Source organism: Netta rufina, assembly GCF_964035555.1.
Source record: "Netta rufina genome assembly, chromosome: 1".
Lineage (NCBI taxonomy): Eukaryota > Metazoa > Chordata > Aves > Anseriformes > Anatidae > Netta > Netta rufina.
In genome coordinates, this window is record NC_140123.1 from 91,883,624 (window position 1) to 91,906,736 (window position 23,113).

At 40.0% G+C, this 23,113-nt stretch overlaps 1 protein-coding gene across 1 annotated transcript in view; it reads right to left on the reverse strand.

The window, feature by feature from the left end:
• Positions 1 to 2,227: 2,227 nt before the first annotated feature.
• Positions 2,228 to 23,113, reverse strand: part of PDXK (pyridoxal kinase) — a 45,701-nt gene continuing 24,815 nt past the window's right edge. The window contains exons 3-11 of the mRNA XM_084295404.1: positions 20,495 to 20,599; positions 17,554 to 17,637; positions 15,669 to 15,715; positions 13,079 to 13,164; positions 12,215 to 12,260; positions 9,417 to 9,528; positions 7,916 to 8,052; positions 7,347 to 7,413; positions 2,228 to 6,610 (exon numbers count right to left, since the gene is read on the reverse strand). Coding sequence (XP_084151530.1) covers positions 6,498 to 6,610; positions 7,347 to 7,413; positions 7,916 to 8,052; positions 9,417 to 9,528; positions 12,215 to 12,260; positions 13,079 to 13,164; positions 15,669 to 15,715; positions 17,554 to 17,637; positions 20,495 to 20,599 — 797 coding nt within the window. The 3' untranslated portion in view covers positions 2,228 to 6,497. The remainder of the gene's footprint in view (positions 6,611 to 7,346; positions 7,414 to 7,915; positions 8,053 to 9,416; positions 9,529 to 12,214; positions 12,261 to 13,078; positions 13,165 to 15,668; positions 15,716 to 17,553; positions 17,638 to 20,494; positions 20,600 to 23,113) is intronic.

The window sequence follows — 23,113 nt, forward strand, 5'->3', positions numbered from 1 at the left end:
CCAACTCAAAATCTAAACGCCAGGCTTGTCACCACTTACCTGATTTTGTAATGGATAAGGTCGCAATATTTAGGGTTTTCTTTTTAAACAATGGTATCGACCATCCTATTGCCTCTCTCTACAACCAAGCGTACAAGCCTTGCTGCAGAAGGAATACAACTCGTAACTGCCAACCAGAAGATACACAAACACTACAAAAGCCTACAATTTCATTAGAAATTAAATCGTTTGCTATTACACAGAACTTCGTTGTTTTTCTGGCATAAAATTCACTGAATTACTACGTACACCTCAAGGACAATCATTAAGATGTGTAAACATGTAACAGGTTCACCTACTTAGTACAAAGCACCACACAAACTTTAAATACATAGAAAGTTCGCTCATAAATATTTATTTAACAATTCAGCACTAAAAAAATATGACTTAAAAAGGCATCTTTTATTAAGTTCTCTTAGTTTGTCCAGGGCTGGTGGGGTTGTACTGTCCCTACTTTATTACAGCCACCTGGCCCTCTTTCCATGCCATTCTGCTTTTCTGGAAGAAAAGCTTATGTGTGGCCGGGACCCAAAGCTTCATCGCAGTCTATAAAAATATAACTCTTTAAGACCTTCTGCTTACATCCTGAAGGCCTACACAGCCAGCCCCCCAATTCTCTTCCCCACCCTCACCGCAGAGCACATAAAGCTTCGACACACACACACGCACATACACGCACGCACAGAGTACATCTATTACACTCCTCTACACACGGATTTTTCTAAATAGCGATGCAACCACAAGGGCAATAGGTCAGAAGTACAGATGATTTCGGTGCTAACATATGGCACAGCCTTCTCATATTGCTGGTTTTCGCTTAATAACGTCTGAATAATGTGCTGCCTTATTCACTACTCTGCAAATCGTGTAGTTATTACTGTTACTTGCGTTGTAGAGGCACTGATTCAGGAACGAGTGCTTATCAAGGACCAGACTTGGGAGCATCCCATTTGCCTCGAGATCCACCACTGCTGGAGCGACGAGCACCAAATGGGTGGCTGGTGGCTTTGGGGGTGTCACCTGGAACCGGTCTCAGTAAAGCTGATGGGAGCTTTCCTGGGCTGCTGAAAGCCAAACCACGTCCTTTTCCTTTCTGGAAAATGTGGAAACTGGCTTAGGCTCCTCCATCCCCACCCCAAAATTGTACTGGCAATCGCAGCTACCTTGCATCCTGCATCCAACGCCCTGCCCTGGCAGTTTAGGGAACACCCCAAGTTTCTGACTGAACCCTGTGAGGAGAAGAGCTATCTTCAGGGTGGTGACTGAACACCTCAAAGCTCAGTTTCCGTGGCTGACGTGTCTTTAATTGGTGTGTTTTAGAATGCCAGGGGGCTACGGAACTGCGCAGCACTAAGTTTTCCATTATCAAAAGCAAATGGCTTTCAAAAAGCACAGCTCTCCTCTGAATAATTTTATCCTGGGACTCGAGGCTGAACGCCTTATCAATGAGTCAATAAGACTGCAATGGGATATGAAAGAAAGGGTTGTGTTTCAGCTTACGAAGAGATACTTTGGTTTCAAAGTGACCAATATCTGTAACATTTCTCTCCCAGCTTCTAAAGGCATTATTTGAACGGACAAGGACCATGAGTCAGGAGAAGTGGTTTTCTTTATTACAAGACTAACTTCTCCAGGGGCACAGGCAACTAATGTGGCATCTTCCCCAATAACCAGCGCTCTCATTAAACTGGATACTTGCTCTCCTCCGCTCACAAACTGCCACAGCACGTACAGTGTAGAGCACTGACGGAAGCACTTGTTCTGACATGCAGAAACAGTCGTTTCCTGCTGTATACTCCTGTATGCTCAGATAAAAATTACCCTGTGTGAAGGGGTGTGCAGCTGAACTTTGCACAAGAAACGGACCTGGGAACAAACTGTGATCCTTATTTCATGCCCCTCTTCTCGCTTTCTTTGCAGGAATAAAGAGCACATCACAGAGAGGTCCTGCACAGGCAAGTACAAGGCATACAAGAGCAGTTGTCCAGACTGTCAGCAGTTGTTTTCACGTTAAGCCTCTTAAAATCTAAAAAGACAAGGGATGTTATTCTCTTCTACAGACCTACTTCCTTACAAGAAGATGAACACAGAGCACAAACATACCTTCTTTCATTAAATATCCATTCTCTGCACTAGGGTGTAGCTAACTGAACCTTTAATTACATCCACTTACTCAGCAAGACTATCAAACTGTTCTTGATTTGTTTAATTCTGAAATGATTAACATATTCAAAAATAGGACCTAACAATCTGTGTGTGCACAGTATATTAAATGTAGATGCTTTTATTACAATCTTCTTTGCCACATAGTTTAAAATAAAATATATCAATACAATCACCATAACAGTCTCAGACAACAAATTAACACCATCCAAACAAGATACAGTAAGATACTCCAAAAGGCAGTATGAGTAGCTGGAAACCTTGGTCCTCTGATTCTTTTGTAGAGCACATTGATTATAGATTTTTCAATATAAATCAGCAAACAAACATTAAAGTTAACAATTTCATACTGCAGATGTCTAAAATGTTTATACCCAGTGTGAATAGCATGTGCCTCCCAAAGAGGTAAAAGGGAATTTTAATCATGTAGAGATTATATCCAGGCCCAGAATAGAGTAGATTATTTGTAAACAAGTTTTGGTCTTTCCTGCACAATGGCTCCACAAAGGAGTGCACTTGCAGTAATCAAAATGGCTGGCCACATACACAGAGCAGTTCGCCCCAGAAAAAAGGATCCAACACAAATCACAGTAAGTGGAGAGAGAGAACAGCGGGGAAGGCAACTGGGTGCAAACAGAAGCCATTCACCACTCCCAGGAGGACACACACTTCCGTGTCAGACGTGTACCTGACAGCTAGCTTGACGTGTACACGTCTCCTCCACGTGTACACCCGGGAGTAGAGGCAGCAGTGCAGTTGGCATTCCCCAACCACACCAGTCTCCAGGCTGAGTGAGGGGCCTTGGACTAGTGGGTTACAAACACTCTCTGTGCTCTTAGGACAGCCATGGAAGCTTCTTCAAAAGTTATTGACTCCTCTCTCTGTGCTAAAGTGCTTTCTTCTGTAATTAGTGGGGACCTAAACTCGTTTAGACTAACCATTTTTCTTTACCTAAGGATCTGCAAGTGGATCAGACAACCCTGATGAGTCTCCTCCAAGGCCTTATATAAATAGTGGGCAGCTGTCTGATACTGACACACTTCATAGCTGCACCGGGCAGTAGGTGTTCGTACTCTACAGATATTACCTGCAGGAGGAGAGGTGGGAATGAAGGTTGGACGTGACTGTTCTGAGCCTTTGAATTTTGTTCTGCAAGCATTATGAAAAAGTGCTGTGTAACTCTGAACCAATAAAAACGCATCTCAGTATTACATATATATACCCTGACATTTAAAAAAGCCTGTTGTGACTACAAAATGTCAGCTACAGAATATATTTACAGATAGTTTTTGATGCTTGTTCCAGGCAAGGGATGTTAAGCACAACTCTTCACTGAATACATAAACCTGACCTAATTTAGATCAGGTCAGTGGGAGTTTAAAACAGATGCCACATGAACAACTCCCGGGGACTTAAGCAGAAGCAGCAAGCAGCCAACTGCTACAGCATCCAGCTAGTGCAAAACAGGAACTTTTGCAAATTGAGCACGTGAGTATTGTTATCTTTTTTTCTGAAGCTCCCCTTGCTTTATCCATCCTTTGTACAGTATGGCTATGTCACAGAAAGGTGCGAATTACTGGAGTGATCCTTCTTTCTTTGAAGATGTAGTGAGAGATCACACCTGACACGTATAAGCTGCTCCAGCAAACACCCCACTTGCTCTTTTATGGCAAGATCAAGGCTGATTATGGTTAACAGAGAAAACCTTCTTTGTAAGGTAACTTTGTGTTTCCTAAATTTCAAGCTTTTTACTTCAGAGAAAAACAGCCCTGTCTTTCTCGCAATTCCCTTGTGAAAGCATGTTTTTTTCCAGTGCCAGAAACAATTGTGCTGTCTCACACTTACTAAAAGGGCTTTTTTGTAGTACAGATTTACAGCAGGTAAGATTTCTTTGACAGCAAATTTTGACAGTGCATAGTTAATGCTGCTAAAAAAAAAATAATTTAAAAGGCCAATTTTTATCTTCTTTCTCCTGTTGATCCTCTGATGTGAAGAACTCAAGAATCCTGATATTTTAGTATCTCCGAGGATGGTGACTCCACAGCCTCTCTGGGAAACCTGTTCCAGTGTGCTCTCACCCTCACAGTGATTTATTTTTAAATGTTTAAGCGAAATTTCCTGTATTTCAGCTTGTGCCCATTGCCTCTCATCTTCCCATCAGGCATCACTGAGTTCTGGTTCCCTCTTCTTTACTCTTTCCCATCAGATGTATACACACTGACAGTTCACGTCTTTTCACATGGTGGGTATCTGCCATGAACTCATCTCTGTTACTGACTGCTAATTTTAGTGACTGTTCACATCACCAAAATTATTATTGCTAGGAGGTTATTTCATGGCAGTGGTCACTCTAAGCTGTGGCAGCAGAGTCATGTTTTGTAGGTCTTCTTCTTTTTCCTTAAAATTCTCAAGTCTTTTTTTTTCATTTTTAACTTCAAACTCATGAGAGGAAATAAAAGTGTTAGCTGTTTAGAGTTAACGCTTGAGCTTTGCCTCTTATATTGCTGCAAAATGTGTTCATCTCTTAAATTTCATTTTTTCAAAGATACCGAAAACAAGGGATTTCAGAAGTGCATTGATTATGAAATCTTACTCTCTTAAAAAATCTGCTGAGCTAAAAACAACTTTAAGGATAAATCACTCTTCTACTAGGTGAAGCCAATTACCTTTGTTATAATGGCAAAAATTCCACAAAATGGTGGGATTAGTGAAATCTGCAGTGTCAAAAACAATCTTCAGACCAGCTCTACTGGGGACTCCCCCTCTATAAGTGACACTACCCATTAGGCTGGTATAAAGAGGAAGAGGCAGGCAAGGTATCCAGGAGAGACCCAAGAGTGAGTTTCCTGAGCCTCCTCAGGTCATCAAGAAAAAGTCAGAGCTGTCCTTTTCTCTAAGGAAAATTTGCTTCATGTAGCTGTGCAAGCCAAAATGCAGTTTCTGTCTATGCAATATCTGTCTATGCCATCTAAGACAAATAAAACTCATCAGCAGAATTCTGATAAAACAACACAGTAGAGTTCCTCTTTGGAGAAGCTGAAACTTCAGCCCCATACAGAAATCAACAGGAAATACAAATGGTCAGTATTTGTCAGTGCACCTGCCCTACTGGCGTAAGATCTGGCCGAGACATACAAGATGCTGAAATTAGTAAGAATCCCATTCTGAAGGCTAATGAAGCAGAATTTTGAAATGAAAAAAGAAATATTTGGGAGACAAACAATAACATTTTTGTGATCTCTCATCAAAGAAGGTTGCAGAGAATTGTATTATGAACAAATTTTGTGCGTTTCTCTGAATTTGGGAAAAAATATTTTATGCTTCCCTGAATATGCCACTTACTAAGCCATACCTATTACTGTTACCACGTTGCTTCATTGATAAGCCTGCCTATAGTGCTCGCTATTGCTAAGTGGAAGTGCCCTACACGGTTTGTAAATACACCCACCCATGAAGAACAAACCAGGGTAGTCATCTTTCAGAGTAGGAGCTGCTTTCTCTTTTGTCCTTAAAGAACAATTGTCCTTAGTTAAAAAAAACAAACAAAGCATCAAGCCTGGCCTTGGAGGTAGAACTACAAACTTCTAATCAGTGCTACTGAAAAAAAAGATACTCTTTTATTAATGATTATGTTTTTGGAAGATTATCAGGGGGGCACCTGTGGACATTAGAAATTAGCAGCCAGTACCTGCAAAAACTGAAACCGTGCAACTGTTCATAAGACAAGAAACAGGAGCAGTTACCAGTAACATGAATGACACCTCAAGGTCACTTCAGAGTACTTAAATGCCAAACATCTCCAAAGTACTCCTACACACAAGCAGAAATTTGCGTGTAGTTTTAACCCTGCTTAGTTTCGTAGCAGCTGAGATACTGAACACCAGAGTAGGTAACCAGATCTCTCCAGGAAAAGGGAGCATGTAGCCAGCTCCATTGGCACTAAATGCTGTCTTGAAATATATTCTCCAGTTAGTCAAGCATTCCATTAGCAAATTCACATCTGAAGTCTTTGGCAAGGCAGGAACATTGTACTCTCTTGCCCTGGGTAATTACACAGACAAGGTGAATTTGACAGCCATTTTGATACCTGGTAATATGCGTCAATGCATACTAACTCTGTTTTGTTTTTAAAACTGAGCAAGGCCAGCACATATGTTTGAGAGTGGATATCTGCCTATGCTGGGCGCTATTTCATGAAAGTCAGGTTTCTGTCACAGATCTAAGGCAAATATTACAATTTACAGGAAAGAGATGAGGACATCGATACATTGTGCGTTATTGGAGACATACAGCCTTTATAACACGGTAGCTTTCACTATGATCTCTGGGTTTTCTATGTCCTTTTTGCTTTGGACCATTCTCAGTTCCAGATGGGCTGAGTTTGGTTTGTTTCCTTCTCCAGCTTGTGCTAAAAAGATGACATCAGAATGTCAGTATAAACAGCAGTACAAAAATAAACAAGTTGCATTGTCTGATACCCCATTATATTTTTTCTCCCCCAGCCCCAGGCCCCCTTACTATCCCTGCAAAAGACTTCCAAAGTAGAAGATCAGCACCCCTGCTCTGCAGCACCTCTCTCCAGGAGAGGAACACAGCTCTGCTGTCAATTACAAAGAGACGAAGACATGCTTTGGGAACCCTCAATTCCCTTCTGGATCTCCTTAGAAGCTGACAAACATGGGAACTCAAAGGTGAGAGAATTTGAAAAAAATGATTCTTCGCATGGCCAGTACAGCCAACAGACTGTTACTAGTTGATAATCCCTTCTCCATGTTAAGCACATGCGTTAAAAGGGAATGTGAGTGAGCTGTACTTAAAACAGGATCTCTTTTGCACGTGAAATCCAGTGTTTCCTCAAGCTGTTCCACCACTGCTTTGCATAGCAGCTAAGCAGTCAGCGTAACTGCAGTCCCAGTGTTAAGCTGAACAGTGACATCTTCAGTCTGGTGTTGTCACAAACAGGGTTGGAGGACACAGAACGTGTACTAGTAAGACTACCTAGCTCTCCTGTAGATTCTCTAAATCCTCTGGGTGCCTCCACACTGAAGGATACCTTTCTGAGTCAGGAAACTCAGAAAGCTCTGTAAATGTTTCTTCTGATGCAAATCCAAAGAGAACACAGGATCAAGGTTCGAATAAATTACCTTTTGCACTCTTAATGGTCCTTTGCAGAACATGTTGCATGGCTGACACAGTCTTTTCGCATGCTACCTGCACATTAACATAATATATCCAGGTTGTAGTAAAATTTCAGCTGCCCAGTTTAATAGCAGTGCTTTTGAAATAATAATATTCAGGCAAACACAACTGGCAAGACACAAACAGGGTGACAACTATGTAAAGTAGAGTTTGGACAAGAGGTTTCAGAGTCTCTTAATTCTCCCAAAACAGGTATTAGAAATCATACACCCATATCAAGGACTCAATGTGCATAAGGGAAGGAATTGGGATAGAGTAAATGGTTTTCAGTGCTCATTAAGTGAGGATTAAAATATATTTATTAATGTACATGCAATGCAGTCTCTGTCTCTCTCTCTCTCTCTGAACATCTTATTTAGTAAAATTACATAACTGAAATGTGATCATCCGAAGTTGTACAAGCTAAAATCTTGTAGGAAAAGAGAAATTCCGATTGTTTTAAATAATGTAATAGATTACAAATAATAACAAGAGGCAGCCTAAACTTGCAGGCAGATGAAAAACTCTCCCATACCTTCAGATTGTTTGGATGCTTATGTGTCCAGGCCAAAAGCATAGCAGCAAACAAGTCTCCTGTTCCAACAAAGACAGCGTCCACTTTAGGAGATTCCACTCGAATTCTTTGTGTCATCTTGGTACCATCTGCATTAGCTACAATACAGACAGACAGTTAGGTAACAGACTCAGCAACTAATACGACAGCATTTACCATGATTTTAAAATGATAATCAGATTTGAATTCCTGTGTTATTTGGAACGTGAAGATGTTAAGGAGCATTGAAAACTTGTACCAATTCTGTTTAAACGTGCAACCTTCCAAAAATCTGCTGAGTTGGGACAGCATTTACAACTTATATATTGTACATATTTCACTTAAGTGGGAACAGATAGCTGACACTTTCACTTTCACGAAAGAGTAAGAGCCCTAAAATTATTCATTTAGACCGCAGCAGCAGCTTTCTTAGGAAACCACATATTTATGGAGACTGCTGAATCCTATGTGGGACATACCCAACCAGAATCTAGAGAGAACCTCTGAGTTTTATGGAGTCACGGGAGCAGCTGTACACAGCAGCAGAGAGTATCTGATCCACCTGCTATACTCAATCACCACTGGAGTGATCAGGCTTACTCCAGCCCCAGCATGTACCAAGTACTAAAAAATACCAATTGGTTCTTTGTGGAGTCTGGATGACTTTTTTTTCTTTTGGTCTCGGCAGTCCAGAAGGTTATGGCCAGATTAAGAACACAAAGATGAAGAGAAAACAAGATTATTCCACATAACTACGTCCTTTGCATGTAAAAAAATCCTGTGAGAGTCCAAACACACCGTGCATCTTCATGATGATACAGAAGAGGATAGAAAGGAGAAGCAGAAGGCCATTTTACAACCAATCAATCAACAATCCATCAGGGCAGAATAACCTATTAACAGGACAGTGTAATTTTTCATAAAAGCCACTAAACCATCTACAAGGTCTGTTTTATACAACTAGTACTTGTCAGGAACTCTATTAGGGGCTTTAGCAGCCCTGATTAATCTCACCTAGGACAGACACCCATGCGCCCTCTGCCACTGGTCCAGGGAGCTGCACAGAAGCTTAGGCACAGGCACAAACATCCTTGCCTGAGCTAGGCTGTAGGTGTACCTGCATCCAGCCCTGCTGTCCTGACTTACTGATTAGATTTCACAGACCTCTGACCTGACCTGTCTCATCTCTCTTCAACAATCACTGGACTGTCAATGGGACCTGTCTTGCCATCACCACCCCGTTCTTCTCACCTTATTCAGATATGCTATGGTTACCCTCAGCTCCCAGCCTGTCTTCCCTCACGGTGAAGCCCTGTTCTTACTGCTTACTGTAGAAGAAGTTCACTTAGGGAAGTAAGCTCCTTCCATGCACTGCAAATGGATCTAATGAAACTACTTCTTTGTAAAACAGAGAACTCGTTTTTTGCTTGTTTGTTTGTTTGTTTTAAAAAAGTATATTTTAATGAAGCAGTTTGCAACTTACTTTTTCTGTGGCTTCCCAGGGCAATAAGGTAGTCATTTCCTAGAGGTGCCTGCAGATCTGAGCTTGTGATCACCACAGTCTCTGGTCCCATGGCATGGAGCATATCCATTACCTTCCCATGTGCAAAAAGGAAGGAATCAGTGACTGCAGTGTGTGTTGATTAAACTTTGCATCATTCAGAGTACTTAAGGATTTTTCTCAATCACCTTATTTGGTATCTTTTGTAAAGAGAAAGAACAGTTTCTACTCAGAGAACTCACTTGAACTCACTTAGGGGGGGGTAGTTTGAAATAGAGGAATCAAAACAGTCATATTTAAATGCACACACTTGTTAAAATATCCAGGAATCTGTTTGTATTATCTTTGGATGCTCCTCTGAAAAGAACACACTGTTTCAGATCTGACCAAAATTTTTGTCTGCATCACGTTTTCATGTATCAAAAGTAGCATCAAAAGAAGAGAACAAATATACAGATACATGCACTCAAGCTGGCATCTTTAAACGCTTACTAGAAAGACAATAAATCCAAGCCATGATTTATTTTTTTTAGCTAAGAATTTAACAGTTACTAAAAACAAAGAGTTAAAGAGCTAAATCAAAGGCACAAGTGTGTCTGTCTTCATCTTTGCTTCTTGTTGTTTCAAACCCAAAGTGTACACCATCATGTATCTTTGCAGATGTATTTCCTCCCCATGTGTTCATCACTTAAAGCCATCAATGTCTTACTTCTGACATCACAATTGGTTGCTACAAAAGTGAATTTTGATTTCACGGAAGAAAGAATGTCTTCAGTAATGAGTTTAGCATAAAACACTGATAAAATATTAATTCTCCCGGAAGAGTTTAACTAAAAATCCTCTCAGGCTTGCTATGACTCATGAACAGCTGAATGATAAGGACTTGTATCTGCTGTTTTTTAATTCTCTATTACTTTTTTTCTTGTCTAAGCCTCTAAGTTTCTTCAGCTGTCAGATCTCTTTGCACAGACGTTGGTTGGGTCTTAAAGAAGCAGCAAGTCCACCAGCATATGCTGACATAATCATAATGTGAAGTAACATTAAACTCAGTTTCACTTCTCATCCACAGTTCACCAAGACCTACTCATGGTATCTCTAGTTGTAGGACTCAGCCCCTTCTACACCAAAAGTAGGTCATATTTAGCTAGATGTTAGAAGACTTTATTGTCATCACTAGTTTTGCAGAAGAAATCAATGAAAGCTTATCACCGTGGAAATATATGGCAGAAGCCCTACTACCTCCAAAAGGGACAAATTCCAGCATGGATTATTACCTGGAAGGATAGACCTACATATGATATGCAGCTGAAGAGACAGACATATTAAGATAGAATATCCTGCAAGCAACTGTTTTAAAATGTTTCCATTCCTAAGTACAATTCCATCTCCTTACAGAGGATTTTTAAGAAAAAAAACATCATAATGAAGAGCTAGCACACAGGAGCTTGAGAGACTGGCAGATAACTAACATGTAAAATTGTTTATAACATCCAACTCAAGCAGCTGTAATTTGCAAACCTAAAACTAAGAGGTGCTCAGGTAACAGTGTTGTTTTCCAGACTGTGGTCCCACTGGCAAGGACAAGAATAGAAGAACCCAGTTACAGGTAGCAGTTGTTAGTATGAACTACAGTTTATCTCCCTCTCTCAGCACAGTGGAGTAATGTAAATCTGGGGTGGAAATGAGAAATTAAAAGAGCTCAGATCTTTGGAACAGTTTTCTGCTGTGAAGAGTTGGTAATCTACTGACGTTGCATGATATTGCTGGAGGGAAAAAAAAACAATAAACACCAGGATTGACAGAGCCCAGCTACTCTCCAGGGTGCCACTGCAGCTGCTGTTTGTTTAAAGATTTTGTATTCTTTGAAGTTCAAAATCAAGCTGGAAGAAACAACATCAGTCCTTTATGAAAGCACTTGGCTAGTCAGCAAAACAAAGAGCTCAATTCTTTTTAAGAAACCAATAAAATCATATTTCTATTTTGTCCTTCATCACCAAGCCCTGCAGCTTTTTACAGTTCTTCAGTCTGCATAAAAGGGTGAATCCTTACACCTCCATGCAGTAAACTTGCAGACCATCTGTCATCCTGGTAGGATGATGACAGCAGCTGTCAGCACTCTGGATGTGTCCACCTTTCACCAGGAAGGACCTGAAGGCCATCACTCCCAATCCAGTTTCTCATCTATGCACTACTTTCACAACCCAGGTCTCATGGCCTTTGAGTCAGTTTAAGAAAAAGAAACGAAACACCAGCAAACACTTTCAGGAAGAGATTCACAGTGTATTCAGCCAATCCACCTAAGAGTTTCCCAGTAAGCTCTATTCCTTGCAAACTGTCTCGACGGGAGTAAGAAATAGCTGAAACACTCAGCACTGCTGCTGCATGACTAGGATGTGGACAGCAGAGGGAGCGACTTCTGCAGGTTTCTAATGCCCTGGGTCACTTGGGGTTTTTCACCCCAACCACTGAATTTCCACACTGCTGACAGTGCAGTTATTCGTCAGGTGTGCTGCTGCTTGCCTTATCACTGCAGGAAAACAAACTCAGAGAGATCTGCTCGTTACCTCTGCAGTGCCTTTCTTTGTAGTTCTTTCAGGAAGTTTCTTCAGAAGTCTGACACAAGAACACAAAGTGCTTTGCACACTGAGAGCACAAGCTTTAATGACAGATGGATAGCAAGGACAGAGGCTAAAGCAATTCCAAGGTTAAAGACAAATGATAAACATTGCAGGTAGAATTACAGAATGAGATCTTACCCAATCTATCCCTTACCTACTTACCTCTAAAGCGTCTTTTTCTGAGTGAATCTTCCTGCCAGTAAGTAACCTGAAAATGAAACACAAATCTTGAAAGAGCACATGTACTCCAGGCAACAGCAGCTTTGTTTACTCTTTGAAAGGATGAAAGCTTGGACTGCACAATAGAGGCTTAAACAATCTGGTGGTTACAGATTCTGCTGTACCAGACCACTTTTAAAAGTTATGTGCACAGACACACAGTGCTTCTGAGGCAGGCTTGTATCAGTCCTAACCCATTTCCTATACCCTAAAAGTTGCCTCTCAAGTGTCTTCTCTCCATCTCCCATGTAGTTGCTCCCTCCCTTTAGGGGGAGAGTCTGTAACACATCATAACAGATTATCTCCTGACTAAAAAGAGTCACACCTATGTAGACAGGGTCAGCATGAGACATGCAGATTTCAACTCCTAGGAGATACCGCCATGGTGGGATTTCTAAATATAATTTTGGGGCTTTTGAGTCAAATTATTTCAGATTTGACATTCTGACATACAACATGAACTTTTTCACGAATGGGTAAGAATGGGAGAAGGAAATGAGGTATTTTTTCAACCTGCCCTAGATACAGGTCTCTAGAGACAGTAAGAAATGCTCCTGAAAATGAGAGACTAGAAAAAAACATGAGAATTCTGTTCCTCAAGTAACTCCCTTTTTTTTTTTTTTCTGCTTTCAGTATGGAACAACAGGAGGTTTGCTGAAGAGCACTACTTTAAAACAACAGCTAAAAACAAAACCCAACATATACATACATACAGCACTGTACTGAGACAAGTGAAAGAACAGCTATCAGTCTGCCCTGTTTTTATCCCTGTGTTTATTTTCTTATAAAAGGAAATTAAGTACTTACTCAGCCTCAAACTGGTTAGGAGTAATTATATCAGCAACAGGTACAACTTTGTCCCTGTAGACTGGGAGGAGGTCCTTGGGCACATACTATGGAAGAAAAGATGGTATCAAATGTTATCAGCAGACGTATCAGATGTGGGAGTAACACCCTCCAGTAAACATAAAGCTACCAGTGTACTGATATCAGCAGGAATTAAAATGGCTGTGCATCCTCCTGCTGGTGACAGTGCTGCCAACAGCTCTTTTGTCACTGACAGTGATGGGAAGCATCGCTAAGCAGGTGTGAAGTGGTATCACTTAAAGGAAGTGGTGTCTAGATGATGAGCTTTTGGGTTCCCTTTTGGTCTGTTCTCCCACGTGCCTGGTGACAGGACGAGGGGGAATGGGCTTAAGTTGCACCAGGGGAGTTTTAGGTTGGATCTTAGGAAGAACTCCTTTACTGAAAGGGTTGTGAGGCATTGGAACAGGCTGCCCAGGGAAGTGGTGGAGTCACCATCCCTGGAAGTCTTTAAAAGACGTTTAGATGTAGAGCTTAGGGATTTGGTTTAGTGGGGACTGTTAGCGTTAGGTCAGAGGTTGGACTCGATGATCTTGAGGTCTCTTCCAACCTAGAAATTCTGTGATTCTGTGATTTTTACCAAGATGACAGAGCAGCATGAGGAAATAAAGTGTCCGACCACAAGGAACTCTTTTTTGTGTCCCTACCTCCAAATTAAACTACTTTGTTGTTGTACCAATGGAAAAAAGGTCCTTTGCTGCACCGGTGTGTACCCACAGTGATTGTGTCACACTTGTGGGACTTGAGGAAAAAGTAACATTCATGTAATGTATTATTTGTCTCCTCCTTTTTAGTGCAATATTTCTGGGGTGTGTTGTACGTTAGTATTCCATAATGGGAATCAGATTTGTAACTTGGGTGACTTTGTAACAATTTATAAAGTAGTTATGACAAGTACATTTGCTTGCGTTGTACAAACCATCACATACTTTGCTGACTGCAGACCCTGCTCATCAAGTAATGAGGGCCAACACCCCCTATTCTGCTTTCCTGGTCCATTTCTATCCCATCTTCTTCAGCTAAATACAGCCCTTTAGCAAAGGGAGATTGGCTGTCTAAGCAGGTGACATACACCAAGATGTAGCAGGAGCCTACCAGTCTGTATGCTCTTCAGACTAGAAAGAAAGTTGAAAAGCATCAGCTGTTCTGGCATGTACTGGAGTTCAGATTGGAGTTTGAGTTAAATTGCAGGAGCCACCTCACCTTCTCATGTCCTGTTGTAACTCAATACAACAAAACCTTTATTAAGGTTCATAGTTTAATAGGGGTTGATACTCTTCATCAGCACCCCATTTTCTAAACCAGGATTAATCCTTCTTTTCATCAATGTTTTAATTTCTCTGTTAGGCTCATAAGCTGTGTCGGGCAGGGTGTATTTATCCATGTTCCCATGTGTTACTATCTCCCATTCCAGTCATATCAGTCGCAGATAAAACCTTATCATGGTGTTGACCATTAGGTTCTACTAGAAGACACATCATATTGCTACTCAGCTCATTCACGTTTTTATGGTGATGTGATGATGTTACAGGGACTCTGCCTTCAGACAGATGTTCAAGTCTAGATCACATCTAAATCCAACCATTTTAAATAATAATTTTATTACTTTTTACGGCAGGAATGAGCTGGTGGGTTGCATGTTAAATTTTCTCCTCTTCTTCCACCTATCTTGTCTTCCACCCAAAAGACACGGGAAGCTCCATACTTATGACTTCTCCCCAGAGCCAAGGCTTTGCAAGGTGACTCTACAGCCACTAGATCTCTGCCTTGTTAGAAAAAGCTAAGGATAATAAATATTGCAATAATCATAAAATGAAAGAATAAGACCACAAAAGCAATGGCAAATTTATTACTAAGTGCTATGCCACGTGATTTTTTCTATGAGCAGGTAAACTGTAAAAAGGTACAAGGACAAAGAGGAATTCATAGTGCATGACTAGCTTAGGCAGAAGAAAATATAAAATATCATTACTGCTGATCTCTTCCCACATTGCACTTTCACTGCAACTATCTGCTAGTGTTGATTAAAAATGAATGTCTCTTTGTCAGTATGCAGTCTGGAACTGGCACACACGACCTTTCTGTCACTACCACAGCCCAATGCCTAACAGCTGCTGGATCTCACATGAAATAAGTCATCTTCATTTAGGTTCAAGCAGTAGGTCAATTTCTGTGATCGCTGACAATGTGAGCAAGGCTACCTGCCAAAACTGCTATCTTGACAGAAAATGAGAGAACTCCAGTGAGAAATGAAGGGGAAGAGGGGAATATTTTCCTGTGGACAGGGTCCGTACTCTACCTGTTCTCTCAGCAGAGAGTTAAAAATAAATCCTCGGGGTATACAACCATTATGCTCCCCAGATGATAAACTAATGATAAACAGAAACAAATGTAGTTGATGCTGGGCTCCAAAGCCATACCGAGGTAAAGTAGCTTAGTCTTTGTGTTTAAAAATTAATAAATCTTTATACTTACACATTTATATAACGAAAAAAAATCACTATACAAAGAATCTAAACAAATAAGTACTAACCATGGAGCCTTCTCCATTCCACTTGTCACCCATCACTGGATCACATACTGTAACAGAGAACAAATCTAGCTTTAGAGATGGGGGGCAGTCAAACAGACATTGGTGGGGGTAAAAGCTTTAAGTAACAGTAGCAGCTATGTTACAGCATTGTCCCTTGATAGCTCATACACTCACACAGTTCTTGCAGCATACTTAACCAAAACTTTTTAATTGGTGGCTGAAAGAGTAAGGCAGGTGTAAAAGAAATCTTAAACAGGTATCAGAGGGTTGTAGTCACCCTCTGCTACCTGCTTCCATGTTGTTACCTCTGGAAGCAATGACAATGAGAGGGTCTGATCACTGGGACAGAAGAGGCTTCTGTTATGGAAAATGCACAGAGCCCTCACCTTCACTCCCCAGCCCAAAACTCTGGTGTAGTAGTATTACTATGGTGGGAAAGAAACATGGAAGAAGCTAATATTTGTGAAAATAGTCCTATTTTTACTTTAGTGTAAAAATATACATGCAAAATGTTGTGTTGTACACATAAAAAGTACGTGTATTAAAATGAAACAAGACGAAAATCCAGGCCAAAGTACATAAACTTATCCTTGATGTAGTATTAACAGGTTCTGAATCATCTGCAATATTAACAATGTATTCTAAGTGCCCTCGGTTTCAAAGCAAGAACAGAAACAACCTTGGCTTCTACTTCAAAAAGAATACCGTTCACTGTGTTACAAGAGCTTTCAGCAAGATAAAAAAGAAATACAAATCCCAACATACCAAATCAATGTCCAACTGATACTTAAGGAAGTTTCTATGAGCAACAAGAGACATTTGTTTTACATTTTAAAAGTATTTTCTTTACAGTATGATCTGTTTATTAAACATACTGGATCTTAGAAGCTTAGTTGTGTTCCCATTATCTGACCACTTCCTTCCCGTTCTATACAGTTAGGTATTTATTTCCGTTCATACTCCAATACAGTTTTTAGTTTTCACTTGCTAGTACAGGACTGTGAAGAACCTGCCAATGTAACAGCTCTACTATGGGCTAAAAAGCTATAAAAATCAAGCTCATGGTGATATCTCTGCTATATTTTTCAAGATGAGAACTGTGCTTTATTAATTCTAAGTCCACTATCACACTATGCAGCATTGCACCTTGTAAATCCTGTGAACCATTCTAGATTCCTGACCACAGGGTTTATTGAACTGAAGATGCCAAGCGCCAACTCTGATTCACAGCTCTTTATCCCAGTAAATCCCCACTGACTTTGCTACGTTACTCTAAACTCTTGCTCAGTTCAAGCCTACGCCGATTGTACTCAAAAGTCCTGAAACACTCAGAGAGTCTGAAATGAAAAGAGGGGAATCTTTGCTCTTTGAGCTTTCCTGGGTAATCTTAGCACGAGTAACCAGAATTAAAAACGTCTTTGACTTATTAAACTTACACATTGCGACTGTTCTTCTGGGATGAAAAAGAAAACATGGCAAGGCTGGATGGGAGTCTATCGCACTTTTGACTGACTTGGAAATCAAGAATAGGCTTCAGCTATCAGCACTTCCAGCCTATGCCTCGAAATTAAAATCCCAGCTGGCTGCTGCTGTTTGTACAAGACTTCCTTTGATACAATCACTTCTTAACACACGCTCTCCTTTGGATGGCATAATGCAAGACACATACTGAAAGGCGTAATACCAGAAAGATAAAATCCAACTCCCTCAACACTTAAGCAATGTTGAAATGAAACTTCACTGGAATCTCAGCAGGTCCCAAGCAGATCTGAGCACAAAATGATTGTGAAATGCTGGGTAGCATCAGAATGCTTTCATCCTAAAGCACGAAAATGATGGGCATATACAACAATGAAGCAGAAAGAATTACAATTCACATCCTTACCATACACTAGGTTTGAATTCTGTTGCTTCAACTCCTGGACAATATCCACCACCATTGCAAGAAATGATGTGTCCCTTGTATAACCTTTGTGAAAAAAGACACTTTTAAAGTTAATTTTCAATAATGTTTTACTGGTGTATTTATTTGTTTATTTATTTAGCATAGAAATGTTGCATACTTCTCATATGTATTCTCATATGCATTTGGATCAATGCATATGAAAAGAAAGGCATTTTAATATTTTATTCAGGAATAATAAGTGGAAGAAAAGTCAAGACAGTCTCCACTATAAACACAACTTTAAAAATCCATTTGCTAAGTACGTTACACATGAAGTGCTTATACAACTTCAAAATGTTTGAACATACATACAAAACAGTGAGGCTGTGTTTCCAACACATTAATGCAAGGAAAATTAGTCTTGAACATTTCAGAGCAATGGCCAATATACTAATAAAATCCCTAATCTTAGGCTTAGTTGTGAGATAAGCTAGACATTTGTTTATTTATTTATTTATTTACATCTCAAGGCCCTAAATACAATGTTAGGTCTACAACATTCTCATTTAATTATCAATTTCTTTAACATTTATCTGCTTGTTTTTTTTTTTCATTTATACATTTACTTATTGTATTTATTTTACATGTTAATTTCATTTATAACACATTAATTAACAAACTCATTTTCATTTACTCTAGTTCATTTACTCTAGCAAGGTAGCTTCTTCGAACCTTCAGCAGTGCCCATTCTACTAATATATTTAAAAATACATTTTGGAGACTTCTTTTTAGTCTTAAAATTGTTCATTTCTTACATGTTGAGGACAAATGGAAAAAGATTCCAAGATTCTGGGGCAAAATGCTTTGTCTTATTTCCATTAAATGCTGATTATCATTGAAAAAAGACAAGCAAAGATTTTTGTTTTCAATGACCTGTCACAGTAGACTGGCTTAAAAACCTATACAGCCATAGTATGAGTAACATTATTGATGGAGGTATTTCAAAAGCATTAAATAACTGGAGTTTATCTGGCATCCTGAATGCTCTACTCTAAGTGAAACAAATACTTAAAGACCTACAAGTAACTGACAGTCACAAAAGTTAATGAAGTGACATTTTACATAATCACCCTAAAGGTAACCATTTCCATTTCAGCCAAGATACCTACAGTAATTAGACATGCAATTACAGTCAAATCCTAACTGCTGACAAATTAATTTAAGTGTTTGATTAATCATATCCAGGTCACTGGAGGTAGCAAAGTATGGCTGTGCAACATGGTGAATAACTGTTCCAGTTTGAAGAGAAAAATACGTCTTTTGGCCCTGAATGAAGAATGATGATTTTCAAGTTCAGCCATAACTCAACGCAAAAAGACAGAGGGTGTTATTAGATCATAAGAACTGAATGTCATTTCCACCCATTCCTTCTCTTTGTCTACACTTCTCTGTGTCTATACTTTGTCTATACTGGCTACACTGAACAAGCTTTTTAAACAAACTGGAACAAAACACTGACCCATCTATACATATATACCCAAAAGTCCTATTTTATAAGGCATTTAAATATTTTTTTGTCTTCAACATTTTCAAAAGATATGTATTTCTGTTGTTTTTAATCTCTTACATCTGTTTTGGCAGTTTAAGACGCTAACAGGAAAGGAGCTGGGGGCCCTCCTAAGAGTTGAAAGTAAAATAAAGAAGGAACATTTCAGCAAAAAGAATATTCAAACATTATTTACCAATGCTGTATAGTAACATCTCCTGAAAACTCCTACAATACAGTGAGCTTTTCCTGGAAATGTCCTCTGAGTGACATCTTTCAAGGAAACAAAGGATGTTCTTTTAGTTTGCAATTACAAAGAACACATTTATGCTGAAAATAATTTCTTAACCTTAGCTCTTTTCTTATTTAGTCTCCTTTACTTTGGAAAGATTCCCTGAAACAGAAGGGAAAATAACCTTTCAGTCATGCCATACCCTTCAAGCCAGATTGACTGCTTTGGGGTTATAATCCATACAGTTAAACTCTCCAGTTTTCCTTTTGTATAAGGAGATTGCTTTCCTACATGTGGAAACTGTGAAATTAATTAAATCTGGCAATTTATTTCTGCTTACCTTTAAAAAGTGACAGTTCACTGCCATTAAAAAAAAAGATCCTGTAATCTAAACCGGACGCATAGCTCTCACTGAGGTGAAACCCCATAATTGATCTACACCAAAGAGGCATAAATTGGATGAGAAGCAGTCTGTAACAGAAACTGCTGATATAATCTCCCCATTCTATACAACATTCTACAAGAAGCTTTCTTTGCCCATATTTACAATGCTTTTCCCTTAGTAGTGTATAAAGTCATTGTGTCCTCCAGAGCTGTATTCACCTGGAGAAGGTAAAAGGAGCTACGTAGCAACAAGAGCAAATCAAAAATATGTATGTGATAGAGAGAAAAACAAAATCCACCTCTTCGTATGCTTTGCTCTGTATCCAAAGCACAATCCCGTGAAGACCAAGTAGAAAAAACAAGGGCAGACAACTGCATATAAGTCATTCTGTTATACCAGAGTGCTACTAATGCAAATTTAGGAGAAAGGATTAAACCCATGTCTTCAGAGTGATTTTAAATACTCTGACATTCCTCACCCTTTTTTTCTGTAGTCACTCCCAAAACATTAACTAAGCCTGTACAAGACTGGCCTGTACAAGTCTGTAAACTATACCAGAGGATCGATTTACTCACCCAATTACAACCTTCTGGCTGGAGAACACTTTCAAACTAAATAACATGAGCAGTTAGGTCTATAATATACAATTGAAATCACAGGAGGAATCTAAGGAGGAAACATGTAATTGCGTGGTTTGGGATAAGGAGGGATATGGTTTATGTATCTCTACGCTCATTTTACTTTTCACATGAACTCCAAAGAAAGAAACTCTTCATACCTGTGAGTACATAATCATACTGGTTGACCTTGTTCAGCTTAAGTCCTTCATACAGTTCATGAAGTTCATCTGAATTTAACACCTGACCCTTCCAGTGTGCATAACCTGCAAAACAAAAGCCAGATCCTTTTTCAAGGGCTAGGTTTTCTAATTAGGATCAAAGAGATCAAAAATGTGGAGGAACATCATAGGCATCAGAAGGCATTTCTAACTTTCTAGTAAAAGAGTAAAATCTGTTTTTGTTATTTTGTATTATTACAGGGAAAAAAATGACAGCAGGATGCCACATTTAATTATTGGCCATAAACTGCACTATGCAGAGCCCAGGTTTCACTCAGAAGAAAACAGGCTTGTAGGTGCGGGCTTGTGGGGTCTATCTGAACACAGGTATGCAGCACTTTCATACCCGACATGGCTTTCACTGGCACCCGCATATACCTAATAGAGCAACCACAGCAGAATATCATCACGAGAAGTTCTCTAAATGTACAATTTCATCTGACAGAGTGCCTTCCAAAAATAGGATGATTTTAATGCTGAGACTGCTGGAAAAGGCAAACAAATATCAGAAAGGCACTAAAAAACGGACAAATAATATCCATACATTCTTGTCCTTGAGGGATCTGTAGGAATTATAAGCAAGTATTTTTGGCTGAGAAGTGGATGGAAGGCAAAGTTGTAGGGAGAAACTGAAATGCCTTCAGCAAACAATTGACCAAGCTCCAAGGCAGCCAAATTGTCAATAAATAAATAAATACATTTCACTGTCAGATGCTAAACATTTATTGAAAAACGTAAATGCACCTTTCACCTTGTCATCAAAGCCTGCCCATCTAGATGGCAGCCACCACTCCCTTTTATATATAAATGTGCATATAAATATATATATAAAGCAATGGCATTTCCTCCAAGACGTTAGATGAGGCACCCAAAATTTAACTCTTCCAACCTTCATAAATTCACTTGTGTTTTTTTGTTTGTTTGTTTTGTTTTGTTTTAAATCCCATCTATTAAGTTGGATTACAAAAAGTGAAACAATACATTAGTATCTTCTTCCACAGCACCATGTGAGTAGACAATGGTATTTCGTTTTAATTCCTGCTCTTGGAGTTAGAAAATTCTGTGATAAAAACTCTTGGCTTTGATTATCACTCTAAACTGTGTCATTAGAGGAACTGCCAAAAGGTGCCTAGAGCCTAGGATAAACACATTTTTCAGTTTTGCTTCTTACAAATGCAAACACACCCACAGCAGGGTGAGCAGATGGATCATTTTGCTCTCCTCGTCTCACAAAGCCCTAGTCCCTAAAACACGACGCTCTGCCAGCTGGTGAAGGGACTGACTCACATCAGCCACGCGGATTCTCTCCTTAGCAAATGTTTTTTAAAAAAGTCTTTGTGAAGAAAGGGAGAGAGCTCCAAGTACACGAGGAACCCTTGGCTGCAGATGACTCAAGCACTTGGCTTATTTAGGCAACCGTATGTACTGCCACATCATGGCTTTAGGGAGAAATTTTCTGCCCTCTCCTCTTTGCTGAATCTAAATTTCTCTTAGCACTCAAAATCCAGTCCACGCAAGGACACGACACGGTCCTTCGTGCTCCACTGTGCCCGTAATTCATCAGCAAAGCTGAGCTTGTTTCCACAGATGTGGAAACTCAGTGGGCATATGAGGGGAGAGCAGTTTGCACCCAGAATCAAGGTCAGCCAACTCGAGCAAGGGCTTCCAGGCGTACCTGAAGGTCCCTTTTCACTATCTGGTAACAAGTGCAGTACAACCTAAAATGCTATCACACAACAGCTGGAGGAAAGAGCCCTACAGGAGAACTCGGCAAAGCCCCAGCTCCTCAGACAGAAGAAAAAAGGCAATGCCTTCACTGGGTCTGCGGGGAACTGGGATTTCGCTGGGAGCCGAGTTATGTTTGAGAAGAGAGAAACAAAAATCAACACCGACAGTGATGTGGAAACCACTCTAAGCCCTTTCCCCGGGGAATCTTCATATAACATGATGAATAAGGGCGAAACCCCATGACCCTGGTAGGGTCCATGACCCTGATCATACTCTCCTGGTAGAATGTAGAGCCAAAAAGCAGCTTCTGTGGAGGGGCAGAAGAAAATGCCAGCTGCTTGTGATTAAAAACGCTTTCAGTGATGGAAGAATGGACACCTTGGGGTCCCAGAAAGAGGGAGAGGGACTGCCCTGAAAGGGGAAAGGCCTGGGTAAGGTCCAGCAAAAACCCAGACAGATACTGTGAGGTCAAAAATACACTGCATTGCCCTGAACCCAAAGAGACTTAGCAGGGAATGCCAGCAGCAAGCTTCAACATCTTAAAGCCCAGTGGCTTTAGGGAAAACCATCAGATTGGTTGGAAGTAAGGATGATAATGAGGAATCACTGTCCTTCCTGGCTGGACATGAGGGCTTGGCTTGTGATGAGCACATCTGAAGGCCCAGAATTGCAAAGACCTTATGGAAAATCTGCTTCTAGAAAAGTTATCCCTATGCCTGCACCCCTAAATATGCATATTTGGCAAACAGCAAGAGAAAATTGTAATTCTTCTGTTTATCTGTCCACGTGCTGTAACCCCTGTCTGTAGTAGGAGCAGAGTGGCACTTAATA